Source organism: Rattus rattus, chromosome 1, assembly GCF_011064425.1.
Source record: "Rattus rattus isolate New Zealand chromosome 1, Rrattus_CSIRO_v1, whole genome shotgun sequence".
Classification (NCBI taxonomy): Eukaryota; Metazoa; Chordata; class Mammalia; order Rodentia; family Muridae; genus Rattus; species Rattus rattus.
Window position 1 is genome coordinate 258,044,226 of NC_046154.1, and position 12,501 is coordinate 258,056,726.

The 12,501-nt window shown below is 50.5% G+C and overlaps 1 protein-coding gene across 4 annotated transcripts in view; it reads right to left on the reverse strand.

The window, feature by feature from the left end:
- Positions 1-12,127, reverse strand: part of Brd1 (bromodomain containing 1) — a 48,041-nt gene extending 35,914 nt beyond the window's left edge. For all 4 annotated transcript variants that reach the window (XR_004389771.1, XM_032919271.1, XM_032919263.1 and 1 more), the window contains exons 1-2: positions 11,833-12,127; positions 7,324-8,704 (exon numbers count right to left, since the gene is read on the reverse strand). Coding sequence is in view for 3 of the 4 variants with exons in the window: in XM_032919271.1 (XP_032775162.1) it covers positions 7,324-8,690 (1,367 nt within the window). In the remaining variant the exon portion in view is untranslated. The remainder of the gene's footprint in view (positions 1-7,323; positions 8,705-11,832) is intronic.
- Between the last annotated feature and the right edge of the window lie 374 nt (positions 12,128-12,501).

The following is a 12,501-nucleotide window of genomic DNA, read 5'->3' on the forward strand; positions in this document are numbered from 1 at the left end:
TATGAAGAGACCCTATCTCTAAAAAAGGAAGGGGAAGAGAAAAAAAACCCTATGTGAGTGGCAGGGTAGTCCCTACCAGTCAGTATTCCTGTAGAGCACTGATGTCACCGGGACAGTCATGCAGTCATGGGACAGTCAGTGAAAAGCCCCAGGTGTTATGATCTACCTCCAGGCTCAGCAATGCTGTGGAACCAGACTGAGAACACATGAGGTAAGTAACTGTGGGGTGGGAACACTTAGGCTCCCTCACACCATCCTCAACAAACAATTCTAGGACCCCAAAGGCTCCTGACCTCTGGGCTTACTCTACACAGAAAAGGACGGATCAACACTCACTTCATCGGTCAGCATCAATCTTCAGTTCTGAGAAGGATCTTTATATACTGTAGAGTCATGGACAGAGTCACATGGCTGGGCCTGGCTTCTAAACAAGGCAAAGGGAGGTACAGGCAAGGGAGGACTAAGCAGTCACAGCTTAAGTTGCTCAACAAATGGTTCTCTGTACTTCTTACAGCTTTTTTTTCCTTTATAAATCCCAGCAATCACTAGAAAGGAGAAGGCAAGCCTTGCAGAAAGAAGCTGGTACAAAGCAACCAGATGCACGGGAATGCACGGGAATGCACGGGAATGCCGCCCTAAGAACTCGATGGATCCAGGACTGCAGGCCTCCAAAGGGAACTGAGGCTCTCTGTGACACTTGATGTTCAGATGATGTCAGTCTCTGGTTTATCCTAGGCAAAAATCATGAAAAGTAGGAAAAGAACTTCTGCCCATCCATGTGCACAGACAAATCCACAACCTCAAGATGCCCCAGTCACTTCTGGACAGTGAATTTTAGAAACCAGCCTCCTTTCTTTTTCACTGTTTTAAAGATTTATTTATTTATTTTATGTATGTGAGTACACCATCAATGTCTTCAGACACACCAGAAGATGGCATCGGATCTCTTTACAGATGGTTGTGAGCCACCATGTGGTTGCCAGGAATTGAACTCAGGACCTCTGAAGAGCAGTGCTCTTAACACTAAACCATCTCTCCACCCCAGCCTCCTTTCTTAATGCAACATTTCCTATACATCCTACATCTTTTTTTTTTTTTTTTCTTTTTCTTTTTTTCGGAGCTGGGGACTGAACCCAGGGCCTTGTGTTTGCTAGGCAAGCGCTCTACCACTGAGCTAAATCCCCAACCCCACATCCTACATCTTTATAATGAACTCCATTCATATTCAGGACAGCTCCATGGTCAAGCTGGCAGGAGTCTCTAACCTTAGTATCAATGTATAGAATCATTACATGGAAATAAAAATAAAAACAAAAACAAACAAACAAAAAAAAAAAAACCCAAGCATCATTTTAAAGCCTAGGTTTTCTGCCTCCCAGGACCCAAAAGTCTACAATTTACCTCTAGGCAGGGGCCAAGTGTATTATAAGTGCTATCATATGGTTGACTGTTCTCCTCCCATGAAATAGTAAGGAAAGGAAGGCTCCTCTCAGACACTCTCACCATGCCCATGTCCTACGTGGTAAGTAAGGAAAGGAAGGCTCCTCTCAGACACTCTCACCATGCCCATGTCCTATGTGATAAGTAAGGAAAGGGAGGCTCCTCTCAGACACTCTCACCATGCCCATGTCCTACGTGGTAAGTAAGGAAAGGGAGGTCCTCTCAGACACTCTCACCATGCCCATGTCCTACGTGGTAAGTAAGGAAAGGAAGGCTCCTCTCAAGACACTCTCACCATGCCCATGTCCTACGTGGTAAGTAAGGAAAGGGAGGCTCCTCTCAGACACTCTCACCATGCCCATGTCCTATGTGGTAAGTAACTTCCCAGCCTACTCAGGTAACTGACAAACCAGCACAAAAGTATGAAGACAAAAGCTCTACCGAGAAGGAAGACCCCAGGCCCTGAAGATGAACACCTACTCTAATCATCATAGGAAGACTGGTCAGGCAGAAACCACCCTCAGTCTGACTTGTTCTGAAGTCCCACCAAAGATGTCAAACTAGATCTAAGAAACAACACACTCTGAAACACTGAGGCACGGTGGCACACACCTTTATTCTCAGCAGTTGCGAGGCAGAGGCAGGTGGATCTCTTGAGTTCAAATCCAGCCTGGTCAACATAGACCTGTCTCAAACAAACAAAAAGACCATCAATACTGTAGACCAGTGGTTCTCAATCTGTAGGCTGTGACCCTTTTGGCAAAACTCTATCTCCAAAAATATTTAACTATAACAGTAGCAAAATTACAGTTATAAAATAAGAAAAGGAAGAACATTCTTCCAGGTATCACAAAAGACAAAGACAAACCATCCAAACCCAGGAAAGCTGAAAAGACTAAACAGCCAAAATGGTGTCCCCTGTGTCCTGCCAGTGACTAGCCTGCCTGCCTCTAGGCCCTCCGGCCCCTTACCTTCCATCTGACCCAATGCTCTAGCACCTTAGAACAAAGCAGGTATCAGAATGGTCTTCCTATGACTCACAGGGCCTGAGTGTTGTGTGAGGCAGGCTGGGTTGGGGCATGGAGCTGGAGGCACAGGTATGGAGCAACGACCAGGTATCAAGATCACCTCTACAAGGTGACCATGTACAGGACAGGACACCTACGTGTCCCTCCCCACTGCGCCCTGAGAGCACATGACCATGTAAGGCCTCTCTACAACCCATACATAAGGATTGTCAGAATTCACAGCAGAACACTAGCAGCAAGTAACTGGGTGATGTAATGCAGTCCTTCTTTCTAATGCGGTCCTTTTTGTTCCCTTTATTTTTATGTTTTGAAATGTTATCACTAAAAAAATTCTAACAGCCAGACTTGGAAGTCCTGCTCCATCCCACAAGAAGAGACTCTGGGCAGCTCTGGCACTAAGTCCATCCCAATGTCAGCTTCAAGTGGACTCACAGCAGCAGTAGTGAGAGCAAAGGAACAACCCTACCCCCAATAAACGTCTAAAGTCAGTCTACTTCTACCTATGCCAAAGTAACTATGGTAAGAACTAAGAGGACATCAGCCATACTGGAGATGCACAGGAGACCCAGGTCCACTAAGGGAAGGTGTACAGGCTGGGGACAGTCAGTACACAGTGGTTTCAGCTCGACAGTGATCCAGCTTTCTAGGGGCACGCTGCTGCAGCTCAGTAGGCGGGCCCACTTATCTCCCAGACTGAGAGAGTTCCTCTTCCCAGTGGCCAGCTCTCAGGTGGCTCTGCCCTCCACACATGACAGTGTGTGCCATTTGTACTTTTCTGTTGGTTGTTTAAATGCTTCCCCAACATCACTTCTGTAGCTGCATCTGCCTGCTTTCCCAGGCCCTGGCACAGCAGCAAGCCCTCCTTACACTGCTCTCAGGAGATGCATGGCTTCCACCTGGCAGGGAAGGAGCCAACCGTGGCAGACGGAGATGTTTATCAAATGCAGACGCTCTTTGCCAGGAGGAGGCGACATGCGGATAACCTCACATAACAAGTCAAAGGTTCATTCTTACAATGATGCTACCCAACAGCCCAGGTAAACGACACGGCTCCCTCTTCGTGCAGCTCACTGAAGCCCTGGCTCACACCAGCGCAATGTCCAGCATCCCCAGGGAGTATGATACATACCAGCCCACAAAGAGCAAAATTCACATTATATTATTTCTGCATGTACCGTTTTTCGAAACTGGTAACTAACCAGGCATGCTGTGGACACGCCTTCAACCCCAGCCTTCAGGGGGCAGAGGCACATGGAGGGAGTCGGAGGCTAGGCTAGCCTATGTATAGTGAGATCTTACCTCAAAAACTTACGTAGACAGACAGACTGACTGACTGATTAGGGGAGGAGGGAGGAGAGGGTAGAGAGAAAAAAGTCAGGTGTGTTGGTACACGTCTTTAATCACAACACTTGGGAAGCAAAAACAGACAGATCTCTGAGTTGGTGGCCAGCAGGATTCTCAGAGCAAGTTCTAGTACAGTCAGTACCATGCAAGAGGAAAAACCCTTTCTGTAAAATTCAAAATAAACAAATAAACAGCTATGCCATTAACAAAAAGAGAAAAAAGCTGGTAAATCAAATTTTACGTCAGGGACTGGCCATACAGTAAGCCACCAGGAGCATGAGGAGGGGAGTGTACAGACTCAAGCCAGACGACTACATGAAAAGGCAAGACCTGGTCTACCTACTGAATGCATCAAGTGCTCACACGCCACTTGGTCTTTTCCCAGAGACATCAAGGACTGGCAGTGTGAACACCAAACAGAAGGAGAGCAGTCTCACTAACCCAGTACCAACCACTACTTAGGCATCTGAATAAACTGCACACCAAGCATCTAGCGACAGAGGCTATCTGAGTCAAGTCCCAGATCTGGGCAGACACAGCTGCTCACTCACCAGCAGCCTGTTCCAGGGATAAAGAATATGGCCCCATATGGCCAAGGCAGGGAAGAACCAGGCTTCATACTTCAGGGGAGGGAACAAAGAAGCTTTGCCCTTTACCTGTTCCTTCTCTTTCCTCCTCTGTGAGACAGAATCAGATGGATGAGCAGGGTAACAGCAAATTCTATCAGAATAGAAAAACACATCAAAATGTTTTTCTTTAAAAAAAAAAAAAAAAGGCAAGGTCTGGAGAGATAGCTCAGCGGTTAAGAGCACTGACTGCTCTTCCAGAGTGCCTCAGTTCAAATCCCAGAAAATTCATACTATAGTATGTACTCATACTTAAAAAAAATTGGCAGAGTAGTGGTAGTGCACGCCTTTGGGACGCAGGGACAGGGAGATGTCAAGTTCAAGGCCAGCCTGGTCTACAGGGTAAGTTCCAGGACAGCCAGGACCATACAGGAAAACCCTGCCTCAGAAAACATCCAAAAAAAAAAAGAACAAAAACCCACACAAAAATTATCTTCTTTAGACCTTCCTCAGTCTCTCTATGTAACCCTGGCTCTCCTGGAGCTCACCACATAGACTAGGGTGGCCTTGAACTCTGTACAGAAATCCTCCTGCCTCTGCTTCTCAAGGGCTGGGCACAGAACGGTACAGTACAGTATGGTCCCCAGCACTGCCTGCCCTCAGTCTACTAGTTACAGCTGGTGCCAAGGAGCTGTTCAACCATATTCAATCCACCTCACTGGTGACTCAGAAACCACCCCAACTCGAGTCCCAGGGGATCTGAGCAGAGGGAACCAGTCATACACATGGTGCGCATACACAGATAGATACAGGCAAACACTCACACATACAAAATGAATACATCTTTAAAAAGCAGCAGCAGCAGCAAGCAGCTATGCATGATGACTTACACCTGTAATTCCATCATTCATGAGGCTGAGGCTGGCAGTCTGAAACCTGCCTGGGTTACATAGTGAAATCCTGTCACAAAACAAAACAGGACAAAACAAAGTAAGGCAAGCCAGGACAGGACAGTGAGCACTTGACAGGCAAGAGACTCACAGTTCTGAGGCCGACCGGGCGTGTGCTCCATAAGCCCCAGGTAGTCTTGGCCTATAAATAAGACCTTGTCTGGAGGAGAAAAACACGAGCCACAATGCGACTCTTATCGGCTGAATTCCACAACAGACCCTGGAAGATTTAAGTTTAAAGCTTCAGTTCTTTCCTCAATGGCTCTGAAGGCCAGAGTCTTCGTTGTCACCTGCAGATCCTCCTTGCAACAGTCCCGCCCACCTGGCAGCTTTCATGTCCCAAAACCTGAACATCAGGAACCACAGGACAGGGTGCAGGATCGCACCACCACCTGCAACAGAGCATCTGGCACTGGCCAGAGACAGCAACGGCAGACGACTGATGGCTCAGCTACTTCACTTTTGGTAAAGCAGAGCCTCCCTGAGCAGAGGCTCTTCACATAACCCTATGCTTTCTGCCTCTACAGACACAGAAATCCCAGAGAGACCATCTTCTAAGTCAGGCTGAAAAACTTTTCAGGTATGCTGGTCCTAATGGGACTCTTCTCTGAACAAGGGGTTGGTTATGAGACCTCTGTGTTTGATTCACTGACTAGAAGAATAGGTCTACAAAAACAAACAGCATTTACCCATTTCAAACTCTAGCATAAAGGCAGTGCTAGCTCTTTTTCCATTTGTGCTCCTAGCTCCAATAGTAAGCCCACTGTGGCACAATGCCCAACTCCACGGTATAACCACAGCATGCTATAAGAATGATTAACTTCTTCAAACCAGACATTCATAATAACACACACACAAAACTAATGTTCGCTCGCTGTGTTAAAGACAGTTTCTGAGCAGTGGTGGTGGTGCACGCCTTTGATCACAGCACTCATAAGGCAGGGGCAGGCAGTGGATGGGAGTTCCAGGACAGTCAAGAACACAAGAGACTTGATCTCAAAACACACAAACACAAACACACACACACACACACACACACACACACACACACACACACACACACACACACACACCCCTGAAATCTACTATCCACCATGTATGTTGCTTTAGGGCAGTTGCCTCACATGAACTTCGTCATCTTGGGGCTCTACAAACCTGACCAGACTAAAAGCCCACGCCCCCTTCACAAAAAAATCACTTCCTCAAGGCTCTAAAATGGATTCAAATGGATGCAAAAGGAGTAGATTCACCTGGCATCCACAGGCTATGATGTGATATACAGAACATTTCTTGAACTAATGCAACAAAAACAGCATGCCACAGAGCAAGTCCAAAAGACACAAGGAGACAAGTCTTCCCACCGGGAACACAGATGCAGGGCTTGGCACAGCAGCCCTCCTGCAGATCAAGCGACATGTGCACTACTGCACACATTAAGTAGTAGTAGAAGTCAAGTATGATTGGAGCATCCTGAATCCCAGCACCAGGGAGACAGGGAGAGGATCCCTGGGAGTTCAAGGCAGGCAAGAAGACAGAACACCATCTCCCTGCTGACAGCAGCCCCGGTCTAACCTCACCTCAATGGTCACCTTACTGAGGATGTTGGTTCACTTTTCCAGCCAGATGCTTTTCTACAAGGTCCTAAAATCTGGTAAGAAGGCAGTTTAATGGCATTGTAGATAGAAACAAAACTCAGGATGCTGAGATCCAGAAGCCCAGGGTTGAATGAATACTGGTGTGGCTGTGGCTCCAATTGAGCATACCTACCTTATATTCACGGTCAACAGTTGACTAAGAACCATACATTATCCCAATCTGTAATTTCTCTTGCACTTACACCCCATTGGACAGTAGTGAATGAATAGCTACAGCTTAGGACACAGACTACCGGGAGGTGCGGTGGAGATGTGGCAGGACTCCTGCAGGCCCTGACTTGTGTCCTGCATCAAGTCCTTCCCTCCAGGCCCATCTGAGCTGAAGCTCAGATGCACTTACCTCTGAGGGGGGATATATGGAGCACACACGGTCGGCAGGACCGCGCAGGGCTCAGCCAGTGTTTTCTTAGCCTTTTTTGCTTTTTTCCTGACCTTGGATGTAGACCTGACCGTTTTGACTGAGCTTTCTTTTCGACACACACCATTTTTCATTTCAACATCTCCATAAATGTTCAGAGGCCTCCGGGTACAGCCTGGAGGTGTGTGGACGTCACAGTAAGCAGTCTTTCTGACAGAGAACGTGGTGCTGCCTCCAGTCAGCTCCTTCACAGGCTCCATCTTCATGTACAGACCAGCCTTCTGGGCACATGTCACATGGAATGCTGTGTAGCAATTTGCTTTGTGGCACTGAATGCAGGCACCCACGCCCTTCTGCTTACAGAGGTAGCATGTCAGTTTCCACCGGGCAGGAGGTATGTTCCTCACACCATCGATGGGCTCAATGAATACCGTGTTGGCAAAGCCAACCTCTGGGATCCACAGTGCACATACCACATGGCCCCAGCGGTCATCGTCTGTCTTTTTGAAGGCACCACCCTTATTCGGGCACAGCACGCAATCTGCAGGGCGGGCCCGAGACTGCAGGCAGTGGCGGCAAAGCCACTGGCCCTCAGGGATGTAGGGCACCCCGTAGCACTCCTGGTGCACAGCCAGGTTGCACATGTCACAGAAGAGTATGACGTTGCTGTTCTGGCATTCCCCATCCATGCAGATGCAGCACACAGCGTCCTCGTCTATCAAGGACTGGTGCTCACCCTGCTTCTGGTTCTCACAGTAGGACTCCTTCTCAAAGCGGTCCATCAGGAACTCAAACATGTTCTGTGACACGGCAGAAACACAGTCGCCCTTCCGCTTCTCATTGATGATCTCTAACCAGGCGTAATCTTCCTCATCCATGTCGTACTCTACCTCGTTGTCCAGCTCCTCAGCTGACTTCTCGATGAACTTGTAGTACACAGGGGGCCTCCTGGGTGCAGATGGAGGACTATACTCCACAATCCGCACCTTGGGCTCAGGAAGGGCACTGGCTGAAGCCGGTGTGCCATGGGTGCTGGGCAAGACTTCATTTTTCTTTTTGACTCTGTTGTTTTTGTGACGCTTAGTTCTTAAGCAAACAGGTGGCCTCTCACTGTTTTCTTTATTACTGTTGCATTCACTCATTTCTTGAGCAGTGAGGTCATCTTCTAGAATGATCTCCAAGGGATCGAAAATACTGATCCGATGCAAACGCCCTTCAATTTCTATCTCCACCATCCTTTGAGCTTGTGCGTATGTCAATGTTTCACGAGTGGGGGAGTGTTTAATACTGCACGGGGAAGAAGGATGCCTCGCTGCAGAACCTCGATGACATCGTCCTTTCCTCCTCATTTGGCAATGATTACCTAGAATAAAGTCAAAGAAAAGTTAACTCCATGCAGGGTGACAGAAGACTTCAGAAAACTACAAAATATGCTTGGGCAACACTAACAAATCACCCCACAAAGCTCAGAGTTGAAGACTTCCAAACACATTACAACAAGCCTCCAACAGTAACCTCCCTCACCACACCCAGGTAAAGGTATTGACAGTCAGGGAAGACAGCAGGAAGCTGCAGCCCTCAGGGTTCCTGCTGAATAGCTAGGGCACAGGTGCATTCCACCCACAAGTCACCTTTTTAGACCAAGCCAAAAGTTACCTACAAACAGCAACATAGGTCTCCAGAGCTGAGAGCTTGGCCTCTTGCCCACAAGTACAGACTGTTTTACTGACAGACTTCACAACAGAGACTATGACCTGTGGCCACCTACTTTTAGCAATCCCTTAGGTCTTTCTTTCTCACTACTGCCCAGCAGAGTGCTCCTGGGAACTTTGTGCTGGGGGCCAGAAGCATCCATAACTCAACAGTATAAAGTAGTCCATTCTTTCCACAAACATCCCACACAGGACTTGAAGGGAACGCTGAGCTGGTCTGTGGGATATCTTTGCCCCAAGGGCCCAATGGAGCTTTTAGGACGCCTCAGCAGTGACCACCCTGGAAGCTGCTGTGGCAGCACCAGCCTTTCCCTTTCACTCAGGCCAGTACCTGGCTGTGGGCTGGGCCACAGCCTCTCCAAGCACACCTAGCTGAGGGCAAGGTATCAAGTGGCACCTCTGCTCTCCTCCTGACACACTTGAAAATGCTCAGCTCTTGCCCCCAAAAAAGGATGATTTCCCTCAGACCACAGCCTGCAGAGCCCCCCACCCCACCCCTTATCACTGGTTCACATGCCTGAAAACTTCAGAGATGTGTTCATTTCAGTATGAACAAAACCAGGGAGCTAACAGCCTACACTCCCACTCCTTGTAGTGGACTCCTCACTTTTAGTTTTCTCCGATGCAGATCTTATGTGCAGACGTGCCCACTCTGGACCACTAGTCAAGCAGAATGAACACATGGAGTAACAAGGGCCAGGACCACTCACGCCTCCCACTGAACAAGCCCACTCAACTGACAAGTAGATAAAGACTGACTCCCAAAATATACCAAGTTGAAATGTCAGAATAGCCCACAAGCAGGGCTCTCCAGGAACCCCAAATTCTCAGCTCATACTTATCTTACTAGTCTCTGAAAGCCCTCGAAGAGCAGACTTCATGTTTTAAATCCCAAAAGGAAATCTCTGCAAATCTTATACGCATTTTTAAAGACAGACCTTGCAGATTGCAGAAACCCACATTCTGTAGATACTATCTCTCTATGAACAAGAACAGCAGACCCCAATGCACCTGCATCTGAGGAGCTTCCAGGTGCCTGCTCAGCAAAGGATTCTGAGGGAGCTGTCATCAAAGCAGCCCTAGCCAGCCCTAGGCCTCTAGCAGCATCCCTGAGGTGAGATAGGTGCAAATCCAGGTGTCAGCACCATATTCTGCACAGAAAGAACCACAGTTCACCTCGGATGCTTCACAATTTACTACTGAGGCAGGCAGAAGCAACAGCTCCCAGATTAAAAACAAACATGTAATTTTCTCCTCTACAGTAAAGTACTGTAACCAGCCTGTCAAACCCCACATTCTCCTAGTGAGCACTGAAGGTCTTTAAACCACTTTTCTACAAGAACTGAACCTAATACTTAATGGCCACAGCTACTCTGTAATTTGAAGATGTAATTGTGACCGGGGGAAAGAAGGCATTTAGAGGCACTGCCCAGCAGTGACCAACAATCTCATCTGCTTCCTCATTTTCATACACCCAGCACTTTGACCCTCTGGCTCTATGCAGGAATGAGCATTTCCATGAAGGAATCAGCAAAGGCAATAAGCATGCTTCTCCAGAAATAACTGTGCTAAACTCATCCTAAAAAGCTTTGTTAGCAGAAAGAGGGAAAGACTCCATGCTCAAAATCAGCTCAGTTCATTTCCTGCCTGGTTTGTAGACAAGTCATTTAAACTCTTCCAGCTTCTACCCCTCACTGTGAAAGCACACAGGAAAGACACTTACTCTAAAGTGACATCTGAGGAGTAAACACAGACTCAGAACAGTGCTAGACCCAACAAGTGATAAAACAGTAACTAAATAATATCAAAATTCTGTAACTATGTGTTACCAGATGACAGATACTCTAAAACAGTCGCGGCTGGGTGAAGTGAATGTCCTCCATTAAGGGGGCGGTTTCCTAGGTGTGTGTAAGTGTGTCACAACTGCAGTGCACGATGAGGAGCAGTGTTTTCTGCAAATTAAGCACAGGAAAGTTGCTTCTCTCCTAAAGGCCCAAGAAAGCCGCGCACGCGCGTTCGTTTCTCGGCGTTTCCTGCACACATCCACGGAGTTTGGCGGAGCTGCGGGCTTACTCCGGAGATACCAGGCCCCGCTCGACTTAGGAAATCTTCCGAGCCCGTCCCTCTTCAAGGGAGTTTCCTGTCTTGGCAAAATAGATCGGACCTATCTGTTACATAATGCGACCGGCTCCTCACCGCCAAGGCTACGGGCGAGGACGTGGGCAGACGCCACGAGACCCCAGGCCTTCCGCCTCCTCCGCTGTCCGACGCCCGTCCCCGCAGTTGCCCCAGCTGCACAGACAGCCGGGCCGCCCAGAGCCCGCCCGGCCCGGCGGCTTCCCCGCCTCCTGAAACCTGCCGCCCGCTCCATTCTCTTGGCCGCGCCTCCCGCGCCGCGGCGGCCTCCTTCTACTCCTCTGTCTCCCCGACCCCGCCGCGGCCTCCGTGTCCCTCTCCGCCCCCACCCGGCTGCGGCCTCCGCCTCCGCGATTTCGCCGCGGCCTCGCCTCCCAGACCCGGCCTCTCGGGCAAGCCGCCGGCACCATCTCGGCGTCCCCGGCCGCGCCGGCTCACGGCGGCACTCGCCCGCTCGGCCTTCTCAGTTCCTCCGGCTCCCGCGCCCACCAGGCCTCACGGCCTCCGGGCCTCGCCGCCCCGACTCTCCGGCCTCCCCGCCCGCGGACAATGCGGAGCCGCCGCTGCCGCCTCTAAACATGGCGCCTGCACCTCCGCCCCGGCCGGCGAGGCGGGCGGCGAACGGCGACCGTCAGACACTCACCTTCGGGGCGCCGCGGCCGCGGGAGCCCGGCGGCGGGCGGGCGCGGGGCCGGCGCGGCCGAGGCGGCGCTAATGGCGCCGCGGCTCCTCCGCCAACGGCCGCGCAGCCGTGCCCCGCCGGGCTCCGGGGCGCGCTCGGCCAGCGGCTCCGGGCCCGCAGGGCGCCACGGCTCGGCGGGGTCGGCGGCGCCGGCACGGCCGGCTAAGGCCGGCTCGGGGCCCGGCCGGGCGGAGGACGCGAACGCGGAGCTGCTCGGACGCCTGCCGAGGCGCTGCTCGCTCCCCAGCGAAGCAAACAATGCGGCGAGCGCTCCGCCCGGCGCGCTGCGTGCGAGACGCGCCCCGCCCGCCGCCGCCATGACGCGCGCCGCGCCAAGCCGGGATAAGGGGGCGGGGCGGGACGCGAAGGAGAGAGTGGGGTGACCAGGAAGGGTGGCTCTCAGGGAGTTAGGGTGGGGATCCGGAGCGGGGGATGGGAGGAGTGCTGCAAGAGTGGGGTGACTAGGAGGAGAGTTCTGGGGGAGACAGGATAGGGCTCCTGAGGAGTAAAGGACTGCTGTAAGAGTAGGGTAACCAGATGATGTTTACTGTGGGGTCAGTAGCAGTGAGTAGAGCCAGAATGTTGACCCTGAGGAGCCAGGCGGAGTTTCCTGAGTGCGTGATTTTTAAG